Here is a 27,217-nt window from a genome sequence, read left to right as displayed (position 1 = left end):
TATGATTTTTAAAAAAAATAATTGCTATATTAAACAAAGACTGCTAAAAAGTCAACAGTCCCTTAAATTGCCACCTTACTGCATCTTCCCTAATGTGGGTTAAGAAAAAGCCCTCTGATAGGATTGGCCACTGTTGGGGATTTTATCACATCCTGGTAGTAATCTTATGGTTATAATTTGCTGCACTATAAATGCTTGATCTGCATAATCAGTTGATTATTGTTGTTGTTACTAAATATTTACAGATTCCAAAGTAGTATGTGGTATACAAAGCCAATACTACATTTACCCCACTGTGAGCTAAGCAAAATGATTTACCAAGAAAGTGAAGCTTGGGGCTGGGATAAACATGCTCTCAGGAGAGAACTGAATGAACACAGGCAGGAGGAACCCTGGCAACATTTACCATGGGTCATTTTGGGAACACTTGAGTGGTCCGGTGTAATTCTTAGGGCTATCTGTAAATTTACTTCATTCAGTTGAGGTTTATTTACTTAAGGATAATGTGGTTCCAAGAAGTCTGTTTCCAAGGTCTATAGTTTGAAGCTCCTGTTACTTTAAAAGTATGTCCTGACTCCTAAAGTCTGGCTAGTGTGGTTGTTGCCAGTGTGATCAGTAAAGACTGCTCTGATTTATGAATGATTTAGTCTGCTTACAGCTACACAGAAGAGACAGTTCATATTTTGGCTCCTATTAGCTGGGGGAACTTGAACTTCCTTAATCCTTTCAGAAAGCCTGAGTAGGAAGCTGGCGTAGTGGCAGGAATGTTTTAGTTAGATTCAGGAAGTCAGGGTACAAATACTGAGGCAATTTAGATGGATGGAATAACTAGATTATTTGTTTTTTCTTTTAAATTCAAATTACGTTTAAATTATGATCTTTTAAAATACATTATTTAAAAGTTTGCTTTTTATATTTTGAAGAAAAATTGTAGAAAATACTAAAACCTTGTATAAGTTTTTAAAAAATTTTGTTTTGATTTCTCCAGTGACCTTGATCCTTCAGTTTTACAGTTTTGCAAAAACAGAATTCCACAATACCATGCAGATTGCCCATAAAAGGAAATATGGCTTTCAGCTTTACCTTGGTTATTTTGTACCTTTCAGGTGATTTTTCTTTCGAATCAGAACTTGACTAGACTTTTATTATTTTCATGTGGAATAAAGTATTTCTCACTGAGCAAGGATACAGTAAACCTAGAAAGTTAACTTACATTTAAAAAATTGTTAAGTGCTGACTAAAGTCCTTAATTTATATAAGCATACTTTTGGTATTTTATAACTCAGTGTTATTATAACAGATCTTGGCCAATGCTCTCTTTTGAAATACTATATTTAGAGGTATGCGTATTAAGCCCAAGACCACTTCAGTGTTTTGTAATTAGGGGAACCTCATTGGTTTTACTATTATTGCTCACAGAGATGATTAAAAAGTTAAAGTAAGCACTTCTACTATGATTTTTGTACTGTATTTCATACCCGTGTACAATAACTAACCTTAGTTACACTAGAAATCTTAAATTTTGAGGACTTTTTAGGAATAACTTGTGGCTTTCAGAATATAAGGTCCATAAAATACTTTATGATATGAAGACATTTTACTTAAAGTATTGTGTTAACTTTGGTCTGACTGTAAAAGGCAAGGGTTTTCAGTTATGTGAGGCAGCACAGGTGGCTTTCTCTTAGTTGTCTTTGCCAGCATACAGACTTATTTTTGTGGCAAGAAAATATTTTATTCCAGGATGACAGGAGAGATACAGAAAAGATTCTTTAATTTTAAATGAAGAAGGGAGATTTTTGAACATGACTTTGGACTTCATTAATTAAGCTTGCTTTAGTAGTCTACATTCTGAGTGCAGATACTTTCTGCAGTGTTTTGTAGAAGTGGCTATTTTTAGATTCATGGAAGTAAGGTGAATTTAATCTTTTAAGTTTGAAATTATTGGAGATGAACATTTTCAGCATGTAATGAATTATGTTTATTTGGCAGGATATGCCGTATTACTAAAAGGTGAACTTCTTATATTTTCAATAATGTTAAACACACACAAATATTTAAAACACAAACATGAATTATAATGAAAAAATGGGAAACGTATGCACCCACTAGTTACCTCACAAATTTAAAATTACTGGTAGCTTTGGAGCTTCTTAATGGCAGATGTCATCATGGCAGGAGCCAAGTGCAGGAGCAAGCAGCCAGACAGAAGAACAGATTCAGTGGTTATGTCTGCCCTTAAACAGCTTGCTCCCATCAGAACTCAGTCCGGAAGACCAACATTCCCTTCAGAGAGCAGTGTCCTCAGTGACCCAAGGACTTTCTCACTAGGTCCTACCTCAGAACTTTTACCTCCTACCTGGCCACAAAGGGGATCAAGTTTCCAACACAAACCCTCAGGGACAACTTCCTCCTAACCATAGCTGGATGTTTGTAGTTCATTCACACCCACAGGTGTATAGTATCCTACTATATGATTATGTTCTATTCATTATGCTGCTGATGGGTATTTGGTTCACCAGCCTTTTATTACAAAGCTGCTATGAGCATTATTTTGTATGTGTCTTGTGCACACATCAATGCATTTCTTTAGAATTCTCCTACCTTTTTCTTTTGGCATGAAAAAATCCTCTTAATCTTTAAGCTGAAATATTAGGAATTTAGTTTAAATGGTACAAAGGATCTTTGTGGCTTAGATATTTGTGTTTGTTACAACTAAGTAACTTGGTTTTTTTAAAAATAAAGCTTTATTTTGAAATAATCAGATTTATAAAAAGTTGCAAAGTTAGTAGAGTTCTCATACATAACCTTTACCCAGCCTCCTCTGATGCTAATGGTTAATTTACTGAGGTACTTTTATCAAAATGTAAGGAATTAACAACTGGCACTTTTTTTTTTTTTTTTTTGGTATGGGGATCGAACTCGGGTCCTTGCACCTGTGGGGCAGGCAGTGGAACCACTGAGCTAAATCCGCGGCCCAACAACTGGCACTTTTAACCAAAGCACAGACTCTTTAGATTTTTCAGTTTTTCTACTAGTGCATTTTCTCTTCTTCTTTGAAGATTTGATTCATTTAGTTGTCATGTTTCTTTAGTCTCTTCCAGTCTCTGACAGTTTATCAGTCTTCCCTGGTCTTTAATGACCTTGACACTTTTGAAGAGTATTTGTTTGGTGTTTTTAAAAGGTTCCTCAATTTGAGTTATGGGATACTTTTCTGATGATTTCATTGAGTTGTATTTTGTGCAAGAATACCACCCAAATGATGTTTGTGTACTCATTACATCATGTTAGGGGTATGGGATAACAATATGACTTCTTAATGGTTATGTAAACTTTGATCACTTGCTTAATGTGATGTCTGCTAGGTTTCTCCAGTTTAAAGGTACTACATTTTTGCTTTTTTCTTTCTTTAATTTTTTATTGACAAAATGTATGTATTTATCATCTACAACATGAAGTTTTGAAGTATATGTACATTGTGGAATGACTAAACCTAGCTAGTCCTCATGTATTCCCTAACATCGTTACTATTTTTGTGATGAGAAAACTGTACATCAACTTTCTTAGCATTTTCAAGAATATCAGTGATTTTTCATTAGAAAGAAGTCACTGAGGTCTAGTACACACTCAAGTGAAAGAATTAAACTCTGCATGCAGGAGCAATGGGTATTTGTGAATAATGCTGAAATCACTACAGTTATTAATATTTGTAGAGGAGATACTTTGAGGCTATGCAAATATTTAATTTCTTTTTAAAACTTTACCTACTGATTTTATCATCAGTGATCTTGTCTGCAGCAATTGTTACTACGGTGTTTTAATGATTTTTGTTTTCCTCTTACATTTATTAATTGTAATTCTTCTGTAAGAAAGCTATGTCCCTTCTCCATTTATTTATTTATTTATTTATTCAATAATTTACTTAGATTTGTATAGACTTACAGATTTTTTTTTTTGGTACTGGGGATTGAACTTAGGACCTTGCTCTTGCAAGGGAGGTGGTGGCACCACTGAGCTAAATCCCCAGCCTCAAGATATTTTATTCTTTATAGTTGTACTTTAATACTGTCATTTATTTGGCTGCTCAAATAGTTGTAACTTGGCCAGTGGGGGGTTTGGGCTTTTTTTTTTTTTTAATGTTACTGGGGATTGAACCCAAGGCTTTCACACTTAACTATATGATAGTCCTTTTTAAATCTTTTTTTTTTTTGAGACAGGGTTTTGCTAAGTTCCCCAATCTGGGCTCAAACTTGTGATCTTCCTATCTCAGCCTCCAAGAGTACTGAGATTTACAGGTATGAGCCACCATGCTCTGCTCCTGCTCAATGGGGGCCCTATGAGATTAGGGTAGTTCCCTAAAATTTTTTAAAGTGCTTTCTTACAAAAAATGGCACTTTCAGACTCCCAGGATTTATGTCGTATTTTCTTTTTTTTTTTTTTTTGGTACTGGGGATTGAACTCAGGACCTTGTGCTTGCGAGGCAGGCACCGGAACCACTGAGCTAAATCCCCGGCCCTTTATGTCGTATTTTCTTTGCCCCAACCTTAGAGTCAACCATTACTCCAAGGAGTCTTGGTTTCTTTTATTAAAGAATGGTATTTAGAAACCCTTTAGGAAAATGATATTTAGAAAGATTTAATTGTTGCCCTTTTTTTTTCTTTTCTTTTGGTACTGGGGATTGAACTCAGGCCCTTGTGCTTGCAAGGCAGGTGTGGCACTACTGAGCTAAATTCCTGGCCCTGTTTCCTTGTTTTTTAAAGCAGCATTTATCATGGGGAGAATGAGTTTAGCCTTACTATATTTATCTTCAGAGTCATTTTTTTTTTCTGAAAGGTAATATTCATATGTTGATAGGTAAGGAAATTATTTTCTGTTTGATTAATAAAGGCAATAGCAGTTAAGACAATCAGACACCTTATCACATCATCACATATGCCTAATAATTTAACTTTTGGAGTTTCATGGCAATTTTTGAGAAAATTTAAAACACAGTTTATTTCTTTCTCTTTTTTATGTGGGATACAGCTGACAACAGAGAAAGATAAAGGAGAAGGGCCTTTGAACTTTTAAGCTAACTTCATCCATACCCTCCACTGAAGCTTAAGCCTAAAGTTGTAGGAGAAAACCTTAGGCGTGTACTCAGACTACAGTTACTCTTTATTTATACAGATCCTAAAAATTTAGAAGTTCCAAACTCTTAAAAGGTTTAAATGAGCATTGTAGAAGATCAGAGGGGTTGCAGCTCTGAAGCAAAGTACTAGCAATGGGGAAGGTCCCCCTGCCTTCTTTTAGGAAGGAGAGGGAAGGCATAGAGCCCAGCCTTGGCCTGCAGGGCCATGTGGAGCTCTGCCAGGACCAGTAGCCCTGTTGAGTCAGGCTTCATAGCATTGCTGAGAGGACACGGGTGTAGTAAGTTTTTGTACAGATAACCTGAGTCATCAAGCAAGTGTTCAATTAGATTTTTAAAAATATTGTTTAGGAAGTTAGTGAAGTGTTGATGTATTTTCAAATACTTTCATCAATGTAAAATGAAAATGTTGGTTTCAAGAGTAATCTTTTGCTCAGTTGTTCAGGCTGAACCTTTGGTTCTTCAGAATTATTGAGAGCCAGATTTTTTGAATATAGAGTACTACTGTTTTGTAAGGTCATGATTGTGAAAATCAGATCCTCATTTAGTCTGATTATGCTACTTCAGTTTTCTCTTAAGACATCAACCTTTGATTTCTAATTTTCTTCCTTAAACATTATATCATCAGTATGGCTGTTGTTATACCAGGAGAATTCAGTTTTACAAAAAAGATATATATGTCAGAGGCTTTCTCAAAAGAATGTGAATTGAGCGGGGTATTTAGATCAGTGGCACCGCGCCTGCCTTGCAAGCACAAGGTCCTGAGTTTGATCTCTGGTACCAAAAAAAAAAAAAGAATGTGAATGTAATTTTCATATATTAGGAAAAAACAGTTTATTTCAGGCAAATCATCCTAGAGAATAAAATAGGACTGCTGTTTTTTAGGAATTATGTTAAGGCTTATATTTCTCTACTTTGGGTGGATTTTTACTTTCTTTTTTAATAAAATGCTGACTTTGGAAATATAAAAAAATATTTTTGTTATCTTAGACTTGTCCTCCTACTATACTCGCAGATTGCCCCAAAAAGGGAAGAAAGTCTTTTTTCTTGGAGTAACTACAGATGCCCATAAATGGTTTAGGTGGGGGTTGGAGTTGACTCAGAATATAGCTACAACAACAACAAAAAAGATTCTTCTAGCTTTTTCAGATACACTTCCTCTTGCTGTACGTAAAGTACATAGAGGTGTTTTTGATAGTTGAGTGAAAGATAAGAAAAAGAGGCAAGGTACAAAGATATTTAGTAGAGATTAAAACTATGGAAATAATTTGAAAGAACAAATGTTAGAAGGAAAGAAAAAATGAAAGACAAGAACCAGTTAAAAAGATACTACTGTAGCTCTTACTGATCTTGTCTGTACTCTTACATTTTATAGTCCTGTAATTTACAGGTTTCTCAAGTAGGGAATTAGATTTCTGTTGGAGATCAGACCTTTTTCCAATTCAGGACTACCTTTCTACCTTAGAGAAAAGGTGAATTTATTTCCACCTCAAGTAGCAGGGTTCACATTCTGCCAAAGAAATTATTTGAACTATGATGAAACATTTGTTGCGCTAATGTATTTGTTTATAAATGTATGGACATTTTGCCTTTTCTTTAAAATTCCAGAGCCTGAAAAGTTAGCCATATAGTTCAGGTCTCAGGTAGGTTTTTATTTTGTTTTATTTTTGCTTTTTAACTGTACTTTTCCTTGACCATATATCCAGTGTATCTAAATTTTAGGCTATTTAAGTGAACTGCTTTTATAAACAAGTCAATTTTAATTGATTAAAGAAGTGCCCTGTATATCTTTTGACTAGTATCTTATGTTGTTAAAGTACTATACCTTGTCTGCATTTAATATGTATATTATTCTAGTTTTATTATGAAATAGGGTAGTAATCAGTCATTGAACTATGTACATTAATGCCAGTTATTTTCATGTGTTTTCTCTTTAAATTTACATAAAAGCCTGTTCTAGAATTATTTTCGTTTCAACATTTGATGCCCTAATTATGTGGGGCTATATTTGAACAAATCCCCTATTGTCAAGAATGGATAATATATTTTCTTTGAATTGGGATAAATATATTTGCCTGTAGGTATGAGGATACATGGGTAACTATTCAATTTGGCTCTAAATGACATGGAAACACACATTTTAAATACAATAAAGTTTCTTCTTAAAAAGTGTTCTCAAAGGTCCAGAAATAAAATATAATAATAATAATCATATGTAGTTTGAATATGTGGATCAAAATTTTAAAGTTTGAGGCTCTACAGGGAGAGTGACAAGGAAATACTCTGTATACTTTCACACATTTTGCAGAGGAATCTATTTCTTCAGAAGTAAAGGACTACCAAGTCCTTTAGCCGTCTTTTGACAGTATGAAAATAAACCCAAACACTTGAAGTCAAACAGCTAATTAGTAACAGAGTTGAGAGAAACTCCAGGCTCTTTCCCAGGTCAGTTCTTGCTCCATTATTCTGCTCTTCTTCAGACATAGATTTTGATTTTGAAACCTAAAACTGTGTACATGATTGCTGATTAATTAGCACTATCACATCTGAGGCCATTTGAGTTTACATTTCTTTTTGAACAAATGGTAGTGAAAAATTAGGCATAGGGATTTTCTGTTATCTATTGTAATTTTTTAAATCCTAAAATTTAGTAACATGAGATCCTCATTATTCACAAATGGTTTTATTTAGCATTTGATATTGGAAGAAAAATTGTGGGTAGAACCTTGGGCCAACAGCTGAATTTTTCTGATTTTTTTTTCTGTAACATGTTCTCCTAGGTTAAAATGGAATGTTTATTCATTTTACATTATAAATACTTTGCTTTCATAAGAAAGAATACAAACACTCTTATTTGTAGTAGTGTGTGGCATCATTACCATTTGTGAGATTCTAAAAATGTCACATTTTCAATGAGGGATATTATCTGCAATAAGAGTTTGATTCTCAATAACTGCTCCTTCACATATGCTTACTGGGTAGGGCGCATAGATCATTTGTTTTCAGATTTTGCAATCTTCCAGCTTCCTACAATAGAATAATTTGGTATAGCATCAGTTTTCATTTAACCTATTAAATTTTAAAAGTTACTTTCATCCATTCATTTAATCACGGATACATTAGGTATAAGAATGTATCATATGGACTGGGGATTTAGCTCAGTGGTTTCGCCGCTTGCTGCGCAAGTGCAAGGACCCAAGTTCGATCCCCGGTACCATAAAAAAAAACCCCCAAAAACAAGAATGTATCATATGTCACAGTACCTCTAGTATAGGTATTTCTGAGTGACACCAAGGTCTTAACATTAAGAGACCATTTTCATAGGACCATGGGTCTTCGTTAGTATATTATGGAATAAATTCTAGTGCTACATTTGTACCTTAGACTTTCTCAGGTCCTCTTACAAAGACATATTTGTGCTGCAAAAAGATATATGAGATTCACCACTCAAGTTTTGAGAATTTGGATATAAAAATCTTGTAAACATGTTCTTGATCATTGTGGGTAAATACTGTAGGATAAAACTGCAATCTTAGTACTCATGAGGCTGAGGAAGGAGGATTGTGAGTTCAAGGTCACCCTGGGCAGTATAGCAAGTTCAAGGCTGACCTAGACTATATAGCAAGACCTGAAAAAAAGTAGATAGCACTTTGGTACTATCATAGGTATTTCTAGTTGAGAGTGTGCTAGATGACCCTTTAAGTATAATTTTGGTACAAATAAGAATATTGGTGTATATTTTTGGTATTAACTTTCAACAAACTTACCTTTCCAGCAAATAATTGGTTCTTCACTATGGATGAGGGATACTGATGATGAGCCATCTCTAGTGGGCTCAAACACCTGGAGCGGGGTGTTGTCTATTGGCTTGTGCTGATTTATGATTTCTAAACTCACTCGACTCTTCATTCTGTGTAGCAACCTTGCTACTCATCATGAACTGTGTTTCCTACAGCTGCTGTTCCATACCTTTTACTACCATTCTTCTTTAAAGTTCTAATAAATAGAGTTCAGTAGGAGTTCCTGTACTGTATAACTTCTTAGAGCCATTACCATTTTGGTGTGCGTTCTGAATCTCCAAAGGGTAGTACTAGATGCAGCTTAATCCAAACATCTATGTTTTGGGGAATGCCTCTCCCTCCTCTTATAGAACACAGAAAAGTAGGTATTTTTACTAAAGAGGTCTTATTCCTGAATCCAGCTCTGTCATTACTTCTCAACTGTCAGTTATCCAATAATCCAGTAATTTGTCAGAAATGGAACCTTTCCCAGAGACTTGTACATTGCCTGTCACCAAGTAGGAGACTGCAAAAGAGACTGCTGTGATATGACTGCTCATGTTCATAATATGGGGATAATAAGGGAAAGAATACAGTCTTTTTAGGTAGTGGAGGGAGACAAGATCGTCCATTGGTTTCACTCCATTTTTAATGGACTTTTAAAATATTTCATATTGGGCTGGGGATTTAGCTCAGTGGCACCACGCCTGCCTTGCAAATGCAAGGTCTTGAGTTCGATCCCCAGTATTAATATATATATATATTTCATACTATTGATAGTATTGATTTTATATTTTATGTATTTTGCATAGATTAGCCTTACCCATATTCATATAATCTGAGGGGTTTTTGTTTACACAGGTAGAAATTTTACCTGTGTGAGATACAACATGCCTTAAGAATCTCAATTATAGAGAGATAGATGTTATTTAGCTAAAAAATTTGCTTTTATATTGAATTTCAAAGCTTTAAAAAGTGCCAGCAGCATATATATGATGGTAGCTAGTGCAGTATTTACCCTTTCTCTCTCTTCCTGAGCCAAAGTTGTTATTTGAGATGACCGCTAGTAGCCAGGGCAAGTCAAAAGTCTTGTGCCATATGAGTGTGTGTGTGTGTGGGGGTGTGGGTGTATGTGTGCATGCATGTGTGGCATTCTCTTGTCGTTGGTGTTGGGCCATTACTGCTACCCGTTTTCTGTAAATTTTAAGAAATCATCTAATATTTGTTTCATTTATTTAGTAAAGGAGAAAAGAAAATGGTTCAAGAAATGGATAATAAGTAACTTGCTCATGGGGCTAAAATGAGATAATGGCTGAAATTAGAATCCAGAGCCCAGTCTCTCTCCACTTTGCTGTACTTTAGGTTGTGTAGTCTGTCATCTTCTCTGGACTGTGGCCAAGCTATAAGATGGCCTAAGGAGAGTCTTGGGGAGTCCTGTTGCCAAAGCAGGCTGGGCGGGTCAGTGTTTGCCCTACGCACTACGAGGCTCCCAGAACATGTTCTCAAAATCATTTGTGTGTTAGAATCTTCACTCAGGAGCACTTTTGAGCACTTTTGAACTTTTAGTGAAAGCATGTTTCCCCCTTCTAAGTAATGTGTGTTCATTGTAGAACTTTTTTTAAAAGATGCTTTTCCAATACCAACTAAAATAAGGCAAATTTAAAATCACCTGAAATTATACTACTTCAAGATATGGGTGCAAATGTCAATAATTTTATCTGCATTGTGAACAGATGACCTGTCTGTTTCTCTTTTATTGCTTAATTATTTAAGATAAAAATGTACCATTTAATCAAGTTAACCGCATCCACCTCACTGTTCTTAATGACACACATACAGAAGAGTGAGGATTTTTTCTCAGTCAGATCTCCACAGTCAGGGAAATAACCATAACTTCCAGCCCTGGCAGGGGTAGGTGTTCCTTGAGATTCTCCAAGGAGAGCAGAACCTGTGACTTCATTCTGCTTGTCAGGCCATAAATTAACAGTCTCAAAAAGCCGTGGTCACTTTTTTTGCCCACAACAACAAGAATTGTAAGTCTCCTTGCTGTCGTGTCCAACTTTCAATTAATCTTCCACTAAGAAACAGGACAGACTTGAGCTGTAAAAATACTTCTACCCATAGCACTTTGTGGCAATACCACAAGGAAGGCAAATTTTAGCGATAAAGGGGATGTTTTATATTTTAGTAGAGATATCTTCAGAGGGAAAGGTGAAACACTTACTGAAACTCAAAGTTAGTTTGAGGAAAAACTAAGTCTTCTAAACTCCCCTTTTCTTTTGGTTGGAATCAGATCATGTTTTAAGAATGTGCTATGTAAAATGAGAAAATAAAAAAAATGATAGTTCTATTAATTTGAAAGTATTAGAATAATAGAATGTGAATTACTACAACAACAAACCTTTGTCTGTTGTTTTAACAGAATTCCAACATGTTCTAGGGAGCTTGGCCTTTCCAACATCATGTGCACTCACTCTGACAGGCCTGGTTTTAGTGCACATGTTGAAAATGCCACGCTTCCCAGACCATGCGGTGTTTGTATTACAGTAATGATGGTAGCAGACATTCCATAAAAGGAATTGTTGTGGTGGCTTACAGACTTTGTCAGACTTTGTCAGTTCTCATCTCATCCTTTTAGCAGCCGTGCAAGATGGCTATTACTATCATCCTCCTTTTGTAAATGAAAAACTCAATGCTAAGTTACTTGCCTAAGGTCATTTAATTTAGTAGAGGTGTGGTGGAGCTTGAAGGAAGGCTTTTAGAAGGCTCTAATAGTTTCAACAGTGCTAACCCACCTTGTGCTGTCCCAAACTCTTTTGCCTCTGATTTTCTCTTGCAGGGTAGACTTTGTCTTTGGCAAAAATATGTTCCTAAAATAGTTACCAATTGTTTTTATTAATTGAATTTTTTTCTAATACACAAAGAATCCTCATTTCTGGAGAATTCTACACAATGTTGTAAAACAATTTCTCTAAAAGTAAATATTCTCTGATTAATAATTTTTAAAATTTGATATTTTGTTTAGATTTTTAAAACTTAAGGTTTTACATACAATAGGATGGTATAGCTGTGATATTAACAATTATGATAATAACAATTTTTGTAACTATAAAATGTTCATCTTTTCTTTTGGGGCGGACTCAGACCAATTTACTGTCCTACACCCGACTTCTTAGAATAGGAACACTTAGTTTACATAATAAGCTAGAAATTGTATACCTTAAAAAATTCAGGACTGGGGATTTAGCTCAGTGGCACCTTGCCTGCCTTGTAAGCACAAGCTCCTGAGTTCAATCCCCGGTACCATCAAAAAAAAAATTCATTTCTTTTGTTGTTGGGCATTGAGCTCTGGGTTTTAAAAGAATGCATTCTACCACTGAGCTACATCTCCAGCTCGTGTATACAATTTTTATATCCAAAATCATATATTTTTCTACTGTTCCATTTACTGTTTACTCAACTCTATTTTGACTAGAAAAGCTTTGTTTAGACTATAGTTATAATCATGGAGATCAGCAGTTCTCAAACTTTGGTCCTGCAACCAGCACATCATCATCACCTGGGATATCAGAATCTCTCCCTGTGGGGCAAAGATCCCAGCACTCTCAGAGGATGAGGCAGGAAGATTGCAAGTTCTAGTCCAAACTAGACAACTTAGTGACTTAGCAAGACCCTGTCTCAAAGTAAAAAAATAAAAATAGGCTGTGGGTGTAGCCCAAGGCAAAAGCCCTGGGTTCAATTCCACGTGTGTGTGTGCATGTGTGTGTGTGTGTGTGTATCATTTGACCACAACATGCCAAGAGTGTTTATGTGTTTTTTCACTTAACAAGTTCTTCTTTAGTACCTTCTGCAAGACAGTCCCCTGGACAGGGATGCCACAGGTCTCTGCTGTGTCAGCTTCTGGCTTACCTCAGACTGTAGGAGAGGAGTCTTAGAAATAGTCCTGAGTTAAAGTATCTTGTATTGGAGACTAAAGCATTTCATCCTCTGTGACTTCCAGCATGCAAGGCAAACAGGTGTTGCCTATAAAAGCTCTGTGATATGGTTTGATATAGTTTTAAGGGCCTAGCCTAATCCAAGAGCTGTGCTGTGCCTGGGGCTACAGAGATGAAAGATGGTACCCTACTTTCAAGGACCCTAAATCTCAGCAGTATTTACTGTATGTGTTAATTTGCCTCCTTTTTAATCTTCAGGGGTGTTGATGCAGAAAAATTTTATTGGAGACAGTTTATCATTTGGATTGTAGAAGCCTGGTGTTCCTTCTGATCCTTAAGAGGCCTCTCTAATCCATTGTGTTCCACCACTGCTTCTCCTTGAGTACTCCAATACCTCTGCCTGTGAAGAAGGGAATTTTGTGCCTACTTTTAATATTGATTGAGAGAATGAATTGTGTCAGACCCTAGGTGTGGGGCAAGGAATTACCATTTTGGTAAGGGCCAGAATGTGCGGGCTGCTGCTGAGACTGAAGAGCCAGGCCAGAGCTCTAGAGTGTAGATGGAGGAATTTGGCTACAGAGACTGCATTCTTCTCTCCCAAGTCTGAGCGCACTTTTGTCCTTACCTCTTGGCCCTGGTAAACAGAATTAGTCTTTATAGTTTCCCTTTTACCACCTCCCCTAAAGCAAACAGCCAAAGATTCCCGATGATGGTTGTGAGCCACAGCAGGAAAAAAAAACTGGTAAAAGGGATCTTCTGTTTCCTCCTCATTTAGACTCTGGACCCTGGGAGGCAAGACAAAGGTGTATAGATGTGTAAGACTGTGTATTTGGGCAACAGAGAGTTCTGATATACTTCTGCACTTCAGAAGTTGGGACCAGGCAAGAGACCAGAGTGAGGGGGAAAGGAAGCAGCACCGAAAAACATGGGGCAGTGTGGGCCTTGAGGATTTGATGAGGGCTGCCTGGCTTTTCCCACTTTTATGAAGGCTGATTGGCCATTTGCTTGTATTAGGAAAAGGTTGGTATCAGAGAAAATAGCTTAAATTTAAGAGATTAGAGCAAATAATTTATATTCCTAAGCACTTTCCAGAGTTTACAGTTGTGGAACCACTTAAGCAAATTATAGCAAATTTGTTTATCAAGACCCTTTTCTGGCTGCCCACCAGGACTCTGAGGCTAGGCAGTGATGGTGGTGCTTCAGGACAGGGACGCTATTCCTACCAGCTTCAGGATTTAGGATGATGCAGAATCATATGTCCTGTTTTTGTTTAAATCCAACGTTTTCCCCTTAAACCAGTACTATTTCTAGGTGTCCTTTGCAAGTAGTGAGATAGCCAAATTACTGGATAAGTATCTCTTCAGAAATAATTTTAAATAATCAACCAATGCCATTCATATCTAACATCAGTATTCTGAATGATTGGATCTTTGTATAGAATAGTCTAAGAACCTGCATTAGCTGGCAAGCAAAACCAATAAGCAGCAGAATGCTTCTGAGAACTCTTGGTTGGGCCCATGCAATGGATGCTCCATAAATTTTTATGTTGTTTATATGGTGTGCTGTGGTTTACAGTCTGGCCTTTGCATTAATTTGCCATTGTGTTTCTCAGATATTAATAAAGTGTAAGAGTAATTCTGTTCCAAATAGGCATTTTAAAGTTGGATTCAAAATAAAGCTTTTCTGTTAAAAATAATTTTTCAATAAGATGGAAACTGACTCATTAGTGATTGCTGGCAAAATCTCCTAATGTCTTTCTATAAGCTGTTTAAGCTTAGTATTAGACATAAGGACTAGAGAATTTAATTAGCCAGCTCACAGGATGCAGACTCTTTAGTTTAGCATTTCCCTTTGAGAAAATTATGTGGTAGAAGAAGGAATATGATATTTTAGATAAGTTGGTTTTTGAATTGAGTTCATTGTCTCCATCTTAGGCCTTATAGTTAGTACTGATCTGGAAATTACACATGACTTGAAATAAAATATTTTTTATCATTGCAATGTGGGGTGTTAGATTGTGTGTAGTAGTTCTCAGAGTTAGAAAAGGTTTACTGTTAGGTGTTTTGGGGACAACGATTAAATCATCTATTTCTAGGGATACATAAATAAGTATTAGTGACTGTATAATTAGCCAATCCAATGTGTTTAGTTAACCAGTGAATACATTGTTATGAGTGTTAAATGTTAACACTTACATTTTTAGACTTAACTGTAAGAAAATACAAAAAATCCTCTTAGAACCCTTGCCACCCTTTCAGCCATAACATTACATCCTTGGTTTCTGCCTTTAATTTCCCTGGGGGTTCTTTTTCTTTAGGAAAAGGGTGAAAGATGTATTTGTGTAAGTACTACACCAGTGCTTCTGTTAAATTCTTCAACAAAGAATATGTTACTTGAGCACCTCATGCACAGAGGACATGTTTTTCTGAAAAGAATGTGCCATGAAAGGAATAGTTTTTAGTATGTTTATTTCATATCTGGCAGTTTATTTTAGCTTGAATTTTCTAATGCTTTGAGTTTATAACCATTTTATAGCTGAGCACATACAAATGTATGCATAAAATGGCCAACCTATAGAAATTCTGTGTCTAAAAAGTTGTCTTTCCAGCTGGACACCATGGATCTCATTGCCCTCTTTAACATGCAGCTAAGATTTAACCTTAGATATAAAAATCAATCTGCCCAAAAAGCTTATTTTTGAATATCAGTAAGAATTAAAAATTTACTTCCAAGAAACCTTAAGCTTTGTTAATGTAAAATTAATGTAGATGATAAGCTTTGTTAATGTAAATTAATGTAGATGATTGAATACAGTGTTCATGTCTGAGAAATGTGTCCTTTCAGTGTTGCTCATTTAACTATTGACTCCTACTATAAAATCCAAATGCAAATAATGTCTCATCAAAGACAGTTTGGGAAGGATTTGTTACTTCTTCCATGTCTTGGCAATGCATAATAGTAGCAATTCTTCAGCGTTCAGGTCTCTTATGGAGGACCCCTTCATGCTTCTGCTTTTGCTTATCTATTGGTACTTACTGTGTTTGAAATTGAAACTGAGAAAATGTTAAAATATATAATAAATACTACTGATAAACACATGTTAACAGAAATGACATACTTTTGAAACAATAGCTGTGGTCCCCAAAACAACAATATTTTAGTGAAAAGTGACATTATTTTACATTTGTGCAAACCTAATGTCTGCCTTAACCAGAAGAGAGCTAGATTTTCCTGTCTCTGTGTTCAGTCTGTTGCAATGTCATGTAGCCTGTGGAAAACTAAATATAAACTCATGAGAGATGGCTTAAAAGGTCAGTAATGTCTAAGTGTAATTATGAAGAATTTCAACATCATCGGCCTTTTGAAAGGGATTTGTGGGATCCCAGGACCATACTTTTAAGGGTCATTGCAGTATGACATTTTAGAAGTATATATAATTATTAAAACTTTTTAAAAACACAAATTCTATCCCATAATATGTTCTACTTTCTATATGTATGAAATTAAGACTCACAAAGAACTTAGAAAAATGGGGAAAGAGCTGGGTTGAGCGGAGGTATAAATGTCTTTCTGAAGTTCTTTTGGTTTTGCTGTCAAATGGCAATTTTTCTTGTGTTTCCTTACCCACTAACCACAGACCTCCATGATCCCTCTTTTTGTCAACCCACCCCATGAGTTATACCTCCTCCCTCAAGATTCCAGTAGCTTAGAAAAAGAAAGTGTTATAGATGAAAGGAATGTGTCCACACCCCTCCCCCGTTTCTCCAGCTGGGAAGGGAAGGAAAGGGAAATAAAATTTCATGAGCACTTTTAGTATGTGCCAGGTGCTTTACATATGTTAGTTCATTTTAATCCCCCAAACAGTCCTGCAGCATATTTGTAGCCACATTTTTGCAGAAATAAAGTGAGGCTCAGAAAGGTTAAATAATTTGTCCAGGGCACACAACATTTAAGTGACAGAGCCTGATCTAAACCAGCCTCTCTGTTCCCAAGGACCATATATCGCTGAGCTCCTCATTTGTGCTTTTTCTCCTGTTCTTGCAGGTTGAAACCATGAATATGAACATTTTAGTGGGCTCTGTGTGACTTTATGATGATAAAACAATTTTCCCTGTGAGGTTTGTTCTTGCAGGATTAACTTTGTCATCAGTTATATTTTGTAAAATCAAATAAACATTTTAAGACAATGTTTATAATCATTCCTTCAGTTCTAATTCTTTAAAACAAAACAGGAATGATCAAGTTGTGATACATATATATACCAGTAGCCCATGATAAATATATTATGTATTGAATACATATAGTAATAAAAAAGAAAATCAAAGTTAAATTTTCGTGTTTTACCACAGAGCACAGGTTTGCTCCTTTTTGTGTGCTTAATTCTTATCCTAAAATTGTCAGAACTCCAGAAAGACAAGATCAGTTTTCAGGAACACTGTTTTGTTTCTGGCCACCCAGTACCTAAGAAAGAAACCCAGGCTGGGGAGTGGGAGGGTCTGAGGTAGGGGAGGTTGTCTTACAGCCCTTGGGTATTATTGAGGGAATAATATTCTTGCTTCTCCTGTGCTTGCCCTGATATGATTTAGGACCCACAGTATTAGCAAATTTTCAAAGGCTTTCCAAGTTGGAGAGGCCAAAATATACTATTATACAGTCCTGAAGGTCTGGTAGGATTCCTGATTTAAGACTCAATACTACATGGTCTTAAAAAGTAATACAGCAAAAAAAAAAAAAAAAAAAAAAGTAATACAACAGCCTCCCTTTACATATGTTTGTGAATGGAACCTCCCCCAAACCCAACAGGTCTGAGTATTAAATAGCTGCCTCAAAGGTAGTCAGATAAGATGTAGCTGTTTTAACAGCAAAGGTTTTTTTTTTTTTTTTTTAAAAAAAACAAAACAAAACAAGAAAAGGGTAGAAGTATAGGAGAAGAATCATCATCATAGTCAACAGTGGAGAAAAATAACCAAAAGAACCCTCTTTAAACCTACTGCCACCTGCAGTTGTTTATTACAGGGACTCATTTGGCAGCACCGATGGTCAACAGATTAGGGTAGCACGGTGGAGCTCACAACAAAACATTTCCTCCGAAATGGTTGGGATTTTAAAGGAGCGTGAGTACTTGAAAGGTGAACCTAGAATTACTTGGAAACATGAACATTCATGAACCACCTTCATCTTTGATGATAGGAGATTAAGGAAGTGTTACTTTATAATAAGATGTATGTGTGTCACAATATTTTATAGTTTGCTTTTTAAAATGCTTTATAAGAATAGTAAATGTTCAATGTAATAAAAATGGATAATATGTGAAGTTTCCCCCCAGCATAATTGTACAATATCAGGATTCGATAATATACTTCTTTCTGACTTGTGCTGTACAACTCTAAAGGGGGGTCATTTTAAAATTTTATTTATTTTTTGCTTAAATTCTTTTATTGGTACATTTTAGTTATATAGTACGTTTACATTTATCATTGGGTGCTTGTACCTGTACATGATGTATCTTGGTTCTTATTTTTTCCCCATTACCTGAGTGCCCTTCACCCCCTCCACCTTTCCCTATTTACATAGACATTGTTTCTATTTTTTTCTTTTCTCATAATTTTTCCTTTCTAAAGGGGGTCATTTTTACAAAATCTATTTTGAGGGCTTCATCAGTTTTCCTCAAAGCTTCTTCTTTCATAATTTAAATTGGTCTCTTTTAAAGGACATATTTGGTTATCTTCTTGTAGACTTTTTTTAATAAAAATTTTTACTTTTGGATGGTCCTGGGGATTGAACCCAGGACCTCTCACATGCAAAGCTGAGTTCTGCCTCTCAGCTACACCCACCATTGATCATTGTCAACTGTTCACTAACTAGGCTTATTCTTTTTTATCTTTCCTTATCTTGGTTTTGCCTGTGATTAGAAGAGATCTCCAATAATCATTTTGTGGAGACACAAAGACTTTGACTTAGTAGGCAAGAGATATGATAGTATAAAGTGGGAAGAGGTTGATTTTATAAATGGTCAGTCTATGGCTCTTTTTGTATTATGCTATCTACAAACATATATGTGACAGGTAGAAAACAGTTTTCCCTGAACTAAATGTACAGAATGTGCTTGGAAACTTTCTGGACTCTCTTTTGTGGTTCATCGATACATTTTGTTTTAGTCTTTGCCTGTTGAATGGATTTTAGATTACTGTAGGTTTATGGTGCTTCTGGTATATATGGATTACGGCAAGATTACACTTATTTTTTTCTTCATCCTTGAGATTTTCTCAGGTCTTTAGTTTTTCATGTAACATTTTCCTCATAGGAAAATAGACATTAAAATTTTAAATATTATATTCTCTATATATCCATTAATTGTGATTTTTCAGAAAAACTTCTTGATCACAAGAGATAAATGAAGCTGGATTATCTGAAACAGGGATAATGTTTGTGGCAGAAAAACAAATAGTTATTCTATGATAGTTCTCAGACTTTTTTACAGTAAAGCAGTAATAGTAGTATTTTTATGAATGCTATTTTTTGAATGGATTCATTTAGTAAAAACATGATACTTTCCTCTATTAAGTGTTGCTGATATAATTATCAACATGGAATTACATTACTTGTAAAGATTTCTTATGTAGTGTTTCGTCTGACTGGCCTGGGTAGCCTCTGTCAGAGGTGGCAAGTGGAGGTACAGATTTCCCGTGTATGAATTCTTGGTATTGTCTGGCTGTCGCTCCAGCCATATCTCTGCACCTCCAGTGTACCACTTCTCCAAGAGGCCCCACATGGTAAAGGGGTTTCTTTTTGTAAATGAAGAGGAACAGTGGCCAGCCAGCTCCATGAATTTTATTAAAACAGCATAAATAGCAGAAATTTGAGAGAGGGCAAGTACTTCCCTGTGTAGCATTTGGGTTTCTGTCAGGCATTTGAAATTCTGAGGAAAATCTGAGTGTGAGAAGCCAAAGAGAGCCCCTGCTCATTGCCTTCATGTTTATATCCTTTGCCACTGAATGTGGCTTTCCCAGTGTGCAAATGGTTATTGGTTGTGGAGCTTGTACGGGATTTCTGTGTAATTCTAGGTTTAAAGTATAAGGCCTCTAAGACCCTTCCCTGTTGGTGATTTTGTACTCCCTATGTATGGATGCGTGTGTGTGTGTGGGGGGGGCAACTGTCTATCAGTACTAGCTTTCCAGTATGGAAGAAAATAATCACTATGAGTTACTTGGACTGTTGGTGACTATGAGATTTGGTGCTTTGCAGCTCTACCAGAAGTTGCTGCTCATAAATACTGCTATATTGGGGCATATGTTATTGATATTACAGAAGAGGTTACTAAATTTAAATTTTTATCTAGTCAAAGTTTTATCTAGTTAGAGTTGGAGTGTTGGTAGGAACAGACCAATGACTGCCTAGAATAAAGGGGGAGGGAAGAGAGAGCTTTTGTTTTTGAAAGAAAGCTGAATAGGCTGATTCTAAAAGATAAGAAAAAGAAAGAAAAAGCTTTTGATCCCACTGATCTAGAAGTTTTTTATCTTGTATATACAGATTCAGAGTAGTGATGGCTTGTTAGTGTTGTAATCTAACAACTTGCTATAGGTGTGATGATGATGTACTACAATAAGTGTTTCAATCTGGCAATGTAAAATACCTCAACATAACTGTTGATTATTTATTTTCTTACCTTAATGGGGGAGTGGATGGTGGTTAATAGCTTAAAGGTTTTTAACCGAAAATTTGTCATTTTTTATCTTGCTGCTGTCCAATACCACACGTTTGTAAGAGTTAAATTCCATAGCATCTGAATCCAGCAGCTAAACTCTCCCTTTCTTTCACATAGGTTTCCACTTGAGTGGCACAGTGACAGAACCTGCAGTACAATCGGAGCCAGAAACTGTTTGCAACGTGGCCATCAGCTTTGATCGTTGCAAGATTACCTCAGTGACCTGCAGCTGTGGAAACAAGGACATATTTTATTGTGCTCATGTTGTGGCACTGTCTTTATACCGTATCCGCAAGCCAGATCAGGTCAAACTTCATCTTCCCATTTCAGAGACTCTCTTTCAAATGAATAGAGACCAACTACAAAAGTTTGTACAGTATTTGATCACAGTGCACCACACAGAAGTTTTGCCAACTGCTCAAAAATTAGCAGATGAAATTCTTTCCCAAAATTCAGAAATCAACCAGGTTCATGGTGAGTATAGTCACTGGTTCTATAAATTTCTCCTCTAGATTCTGTTTCATTTATTAGTTTAGTTTTGCATCAGATGAATTAAGTGTGAAATAGGTCATCAGCATGGTTCTTTGATACTTGAGAGAGATTTTCAAATTTGGTTTTGCACCCTAAAACATTTCTTTTTGAAGTATTTTGTGTTATGTGGCAAGGCTTTTGTGCCCAGAAAAATCTCATTTGTTAAAAGTTTGATTCTTTATACTTATTTACTTTTATATTAGGTATTAGTTATAAAAGCATTTATTAATTCATTTCATTCACCCTTTCAGTATACTAACTTGTACATATTCAGAATCTTGTTTTCATTTTTTTTGGTAAAATTTATTTTCTGATGGAGGAAAATTTCTAAGAGGATGTTTCAGGTTATATTATTAGAAAAATACTGTAGTATATTTAGAGTGTTTAGAATATAAATAGTTATTTTATATAAAGAATCACAAAAAAGGTTTCTTTTGCATCTTTATACATTAAATACGTTACTTATTTGTAAAAACATTTATCAAGTGTTTATGTGCAGTTTTTCAGAAATATACACATTTTTTAATATAGGAGAAATAATATTGTCAAAATATAGGTTGTGCTTTAAAACCATTTGGACAGGGAGGGTGGGATGATGGGGGTGAAAATGATCAAAAGTATGTTAAGAGCATGTACAAATCTGCCAGAGTGAAACCCATTAATTTGTATAGACAATAAAGAAAATTAAAAGCAGCATTTGGAAAAAAATATTTTAAAATATGGAGAAGAAAAATGTAGTTTTGACTAAGCAGTTCAGGGACCTAATGCTATATTTTTGCAGTTATATTGATTTGAGATACAGGGCATGTCACTCAACCTTATTCTTTTAAGTTTTTAATTTTTTTGAAATCATTACATAATAGAGGAAATAGGTATTTAAGATCATTTAAAAATATTTAAAATTTTAAGATGTAAATTGCGTAATAGTGCCTATAATGTCAATGTACACATTAACTAATGAACTACTACAGAGGTCAGGAAATAGACTCAGCACTGGAGAGGGCTCCCTGTGTCCCCTCCCAGTCACAGCCCTTTTTTTCTCCCTGATAACCATGCTAATTTTTATGGCAGTCTCTAAATTGGCAGTATTGTTTTCTTTTCGTTTTGCAGAACTAGGGATTAAACCCAGGGCCTTCTGCATTTAGCTACATCTTTCACCCTTTTATACTTTTTATTTTGAGACAGAGCTTGAATAAGTCACTAAGTTGCCCTGGACTTGAACTTTTGATCCTCCCAGAGTGCTGGGACTATAGGCATGCACACCGTGCCTGGTGTTGTTGTTATTGATATCATTAAACACTAGTTTAGTTTGATCTGTTTTTAAACTTCATATATCGTATAGTATGATTCCCATAGATCTGATTCAAAATCATGTTTGTAGAATTTGCTCATACTGCTTCATGTACTACTTGTGGTTCATTGTCATTGATCTAGAGCAGCACTGTCCAATAGCAAAATGTGACCCACATGTATAAATTTCACTGTTCTTGTAGGTGAATTTAAGATGTAAAAAGAAACATGTAAATTAATTGTAATGTTTTCTTTAGCTCACTATATCCAAAATAACAATTCGCATTTATACTAATAAATGCTACAACATTCATAAATAATGCTTCAGCAAAAGTATTTGAATATATTTTACTTTTTTCATATAAATCTGAAATCTTGTGTCTTTCATATTTAGAACACATATAGTCAAATCACGCTGTAATCAAACTGCAAATACTCTTTGGCTGGCAGTTAACATGTTGGACAACACAGCTCTAGAGTACTCTAGGTATAAGGATATTATTATTTGTCCATTCTGCTGATGGGCTTTATTTTGGGTTTTTTTGTTTTTGGTACCAGGGATCAAACTCAGGACCTTCTGCTTGCAAGGCAGGCGGTGGAACCACGGAGCTAAATCCCCGGGCCAGTGGGCTTTATTTTGAATAGATTTGCTGTGAACATTCTTTTATAAGTCTCCCAGTACTGTGAGGTACATGGTTTTCATGTCAGAGAAAAACCCATGCAGTCAACATCCATGTAGCCTTATGTCTCCTAGAGTCCTCATATCAGGCTTAGCTTTATGAAATTATCAGAAGGTGTGTAAAGCATTTCACTTGGCAGAGCCTGCCAGTGTTAAATGGTGTAAACAACTCTGTTGCAGAAGTACCTTTGACCCTCTGGAAGCACATGTATTCGAGGACTTTTCAAGTAGTCTTCTATTCTGTTCTGTCATCTGTCTTAAATCTTGAAGCCTTGTGAAAATTCAGACCAGCTAACAGTCAGTCTTAGAGATTTCTCAAGGGCCTATTTGTGGTTTATGAAATTGTTTAGCAGAGGAAGAATAGGATAAACTATTTCTTCAGACTTTTACACATTTTCTTTTTTCTGTTTTATTCTTAATTTATGTAATCCCTTAACACACTTTGTTTTCTGAGTTTTAATTTTTAACCAAAGATCCACAGCAATAATTAGATGCTTACTGCCTTTTTTGCTTGTTTTGAAGGATAGCAGCACCCAAAGTTTCTTATCTAAAGATTTTTTAAGTCCATTTCCATGTTGAAATAGAGGCACTAATGAAACAGTGTATAAACTAAGGCTGCTTGGGAAAATGTGTTCCCAGGACATTTCTTTCGGAGTGTGTAAAAACAAAAGGAAAAGTATCTAAGGGTGTATCAACGACAGAATGCAGGTTAGCTTTAGACTCAGTGTGATTTTCAAATAACTTTTTACATGGGAATAGCTTCATGAGAGCAATGAATTTGAGCAGTTTATACTACTAGCTCTCTCCACTTGATTTATCATCAGATTTGCTTCCAGCCTGGAAATGGGCCAGTTACATAAGCTGCCTTTCTGCCTTCCGTTCTCGTGCAACAAGTGGTAAAAAGAGGAGAGCTAGGAAGCAGGCTGTGACCTTAAGTGATGAAATGGGAAATCTGCTCCCTGGAGGCTCTTATTTTAACTGTTATATTAATGATTTAGTAGGGGGTGGGATTAAGCATATTTTGCAGTTATTTGACTGCATGGACCCACCTGCCTTCAAATGTCTGTACATAAAAACATTCTCTTTTTTGTTAAATCTCCTTTAAAAACATTACTTTCTTAAATGATTTTGTGGGTGTATTTTTCCTTTGAGAAAAATATTTTGAACATGAATATTGGGAAGATTTAATTTTTCTCTAAGAAACAATATCGCTTTTGCTAATTAAATAGAGTTCAGATGGGATTTAGACTTGGTTATTTTAGTTGTTTTCATGAAGACAAGATTTAGCTTATCCAAGTCCTTTTTGAAAGAAAGGCATAATATAATTTATAAGTAAATAGAAAATATGTTAATAAGAGTATGTTTTCCCCTTTTCCTTGTGAATTAACCCTAATGCTTCTTAAAATTCTTAGTTGTTTTTCCTTGTTATGAACTATTTTTTAAAAACTCTTACTCTGAAGAATTGAAGCTTTTTTCATTGGTTTCATGCCCAATGATAAACTAGTTTTCAAAAATTTATAATTGTAATAGTTTGTACATAGTATTTCTCCATAGACACAGATTCAGAGAAAGTAGTTGGAGTATAGCCTTAGTAATAATAATAGTCCAATCCTTGTTAATAGACCTGTTTATATTTTGTCATGTTTTCATAAAATTTCCCACATAACTTTAACTATATTGTACAATTAATCACTGTATGCAAAAAGTGGCCATATGATAGTTAATGTTAATGGCCCACCAAGGAAATTGCCAGTTATAGTTCTGTATTTTTTATGTAAAATTGTTTGCTATTGACTTTATATTCAAATAAAACCTCTACTTTCTCTATTCTTAAAACAGAAGTTGATATTTTTGCTAAGTACTTTAAGGTTCACTGATTTCTAAATACTAACTCTACTTTCTTAGTTATTTCATTTCAGACTTCTGGCTCTTCATGCTTCCTATTTTAGGAGATGTATTATAGATTGGTAAATTGTGGTTTAGGGCCAGAATATTGCACTTGAAATCTGGAGACCTAGAGGCAAGTGTTTTTGATATGTATTAGATCTGTGTGACCTTGGGTGGGACTCACTTTTTCTTATATTTAAAATGTTCACGATCTTCTGTAACACTGTTGGAGTTTTTTTAGTGATATCATATAGACATTATAGTAATAATAGATAATGAAGTGTGCCTCATTGGCATACTCATGTCATAGAAGAAAAAGAAAGTCAGTTGAGGAGTGGATTAAAACTAGAGCTGGAGGTCAGCTTGCTTTCCCTAGACTTTTGGCACACACTTCCTCCTCTTCTGTCTTTTTGCTTTTACTACTTCGCCATGGCCTAGCTTGTATTGGGCAAACTACACCAAAGGGATAGACTGAGGGGAAACTATAGTATTAATCTTGATTTGGAACAGAGTGAAAAAGGGGTTCATTGTAGTGACCTCTTTGACTTCCCAGAGCCTGGGCTAACTTTCAAAGTAGGCCAGGCCCACCTGTTACTTCCTTGACATATACCCAAAGATACCATCTCAGCCAGCTGTAGAGGGGATTTAGTCACATGTCATATGAGGGTTAACATGTGACAGCTAAGATCTTTTCCAGATCTGACTTTCTGTCTTTGTTGGTGGTATATCTGCAGAGTCACGAGAGGAACCTGGGATTCATACCATGAAAGTACACCTTCTGCAGTTTTCCCCAGGCATGTGTGTTGTTCTTCCATTTCAGTTGGAGCAGGATTCTTACAAAACCAAACCTGTGAATCCATTTATGCCTTTGTGTCCCAATCATCTTATATACCTTTCTGTTCAGCGTCTCCCAGATATCAGCAAATGAACAAGCAAATCTATTCCAACTGAACCTTCTTTACAGGATAGCTTTTAATTTTTATTTGATTGTGAGCTCTTTTGGGATAGATACCATGACCTGTGTTATCTTGGTAGCCTTCCTAAGCACCATACTTAAGACATAATAAGCACTTGTATTTGTAAAACATAAAGTAATAACTATCTTCTTTTACTCTATCTTGTTCTTAGTAGGAACTTGGAGATTTTTTCTTTAAGGATGTACCCACATACATGTTCCAGATCTACCAGTGAGTGACATTTGGAATTGTATGATGTAGGTCCCATGCCACATCTCTCCTTTTTAGTTCCCAGTGCTAGTCAGGTTCATTGTAATTGAGCTTGCATTAGCAACCAGTTTTTGCAAGTATCCTAGGAGATAATTTGATTATTACTAGCCTATCCTTTTTATTGTAGAGCTTCCTAATGTGACAGTTGGTGAAACAAAGGTGTGATCGACCAGTGGTCAGTATAATTATCAAATTTATTCTGTAGGAGAGAATTAAAGTTGAATTAAAGTGTACCAGTATGAGATTTAAAAGGAAATTGAAAGAATAAGAATGTATATTGAAGAAATGTATAATCAGAAGTATAAAAAGTAAAAAGGCAAGTGAGTCCTCATTGGCTCCCCATTCCCAACAGCTCCACAGTACCTTTATTTGAGACATTTTTCTTCATGTACACAGATACACAGACATGTGTACACATGTAATTTAAAAATGAATACAATTCAGAAAGCAGGTTGCTTTTTTTCCCTCTGAATCTATCGTGCATATCTTATTGTTTTAGTTCAAATAGGTCTATTACTATTTTTATAGCATGGATCTGTTTAACTATTAAGCTACTGAATAACCTTGAGGAAGTTGTTTCCATTTTTTTCCCTACTGCATACAGAGCTTTTGTGACCATCTTTCTGCCCTTTTGTGTGTGTGCTTGTGTGCATGTGTGAATTTGTGCATATTTTTTGAATAGTCTTAGTAGTAGGAATGCTAGAACAATAGTATAGTTACTGCCAAAATTTTTCTCTAGAAATGATCAGTTTTTCCCTTAAGCTACAATTAAAACCTAACATTTTAATAATATGATTTAAATGTATTTTATAAAAGATCATATACAGATAGTACATTTTTTTCTTCATGTGAAGTTTTTACATTTCACTTTAGCAAAAGAAGTAGTCTTAAAACTTAGCCTCTTAATTTGGAGGAATCACAAATCTTTAGCCCACGAGGAATTTGCTAGGGTAACGCAGAGACAGCTAAGTGTACTTTTAGTCCAATATTTTCCATTCTCTTTTCATTTCCAAATCTTGCCTTCTCTCATACCCTGAAGTCATCTCTGCCCACCACCTCA

The 27,217-nt window shown here is 35.5% G+C and overlaps 1 protein-coding gene across 1 annotated transcript in view; it reads left to right on the top strand.

Moving 5' to 3' along the window:
* Positions 1–27,217, top strand: part of Zswim6 (zinc finger SWIM-type containing 6) — a 192,143-nt gene that overhangs the window by 97,696 nt on the left and 67,230 nt on the right. Inside the window, exon 2 of the mRNA XM_087189574.1 lies at positions 20,662–21,018. Within this exon, the coding sequence (XP_087045700.1) occupies positions 20,662–21,018 (357 nt within the window). The remainder of the gene's footprint in view (positions 1–20,661; positions 21,019–27,217) is intronic.

The sequence above is a fragment of the Heterocephalus glaber genome, unplaced genomic scaffold, assembly GCF_053883595.1.
Source record: "Heterocephalus glaber isolate CG9 unplaced genomic scaffold, H.glaber_assembly_v1.0 deba00001543, whole genome shotgun sequence".
NCBI lineage: Eukaryota > Metazoa > Chordata > Mammalia > Rodentia > Bathyergidae > Heterocephalus > Heterocephalus glaber.
This window is presented reverse-complemented; position numbering and strand designations above follow the sequence as displayed.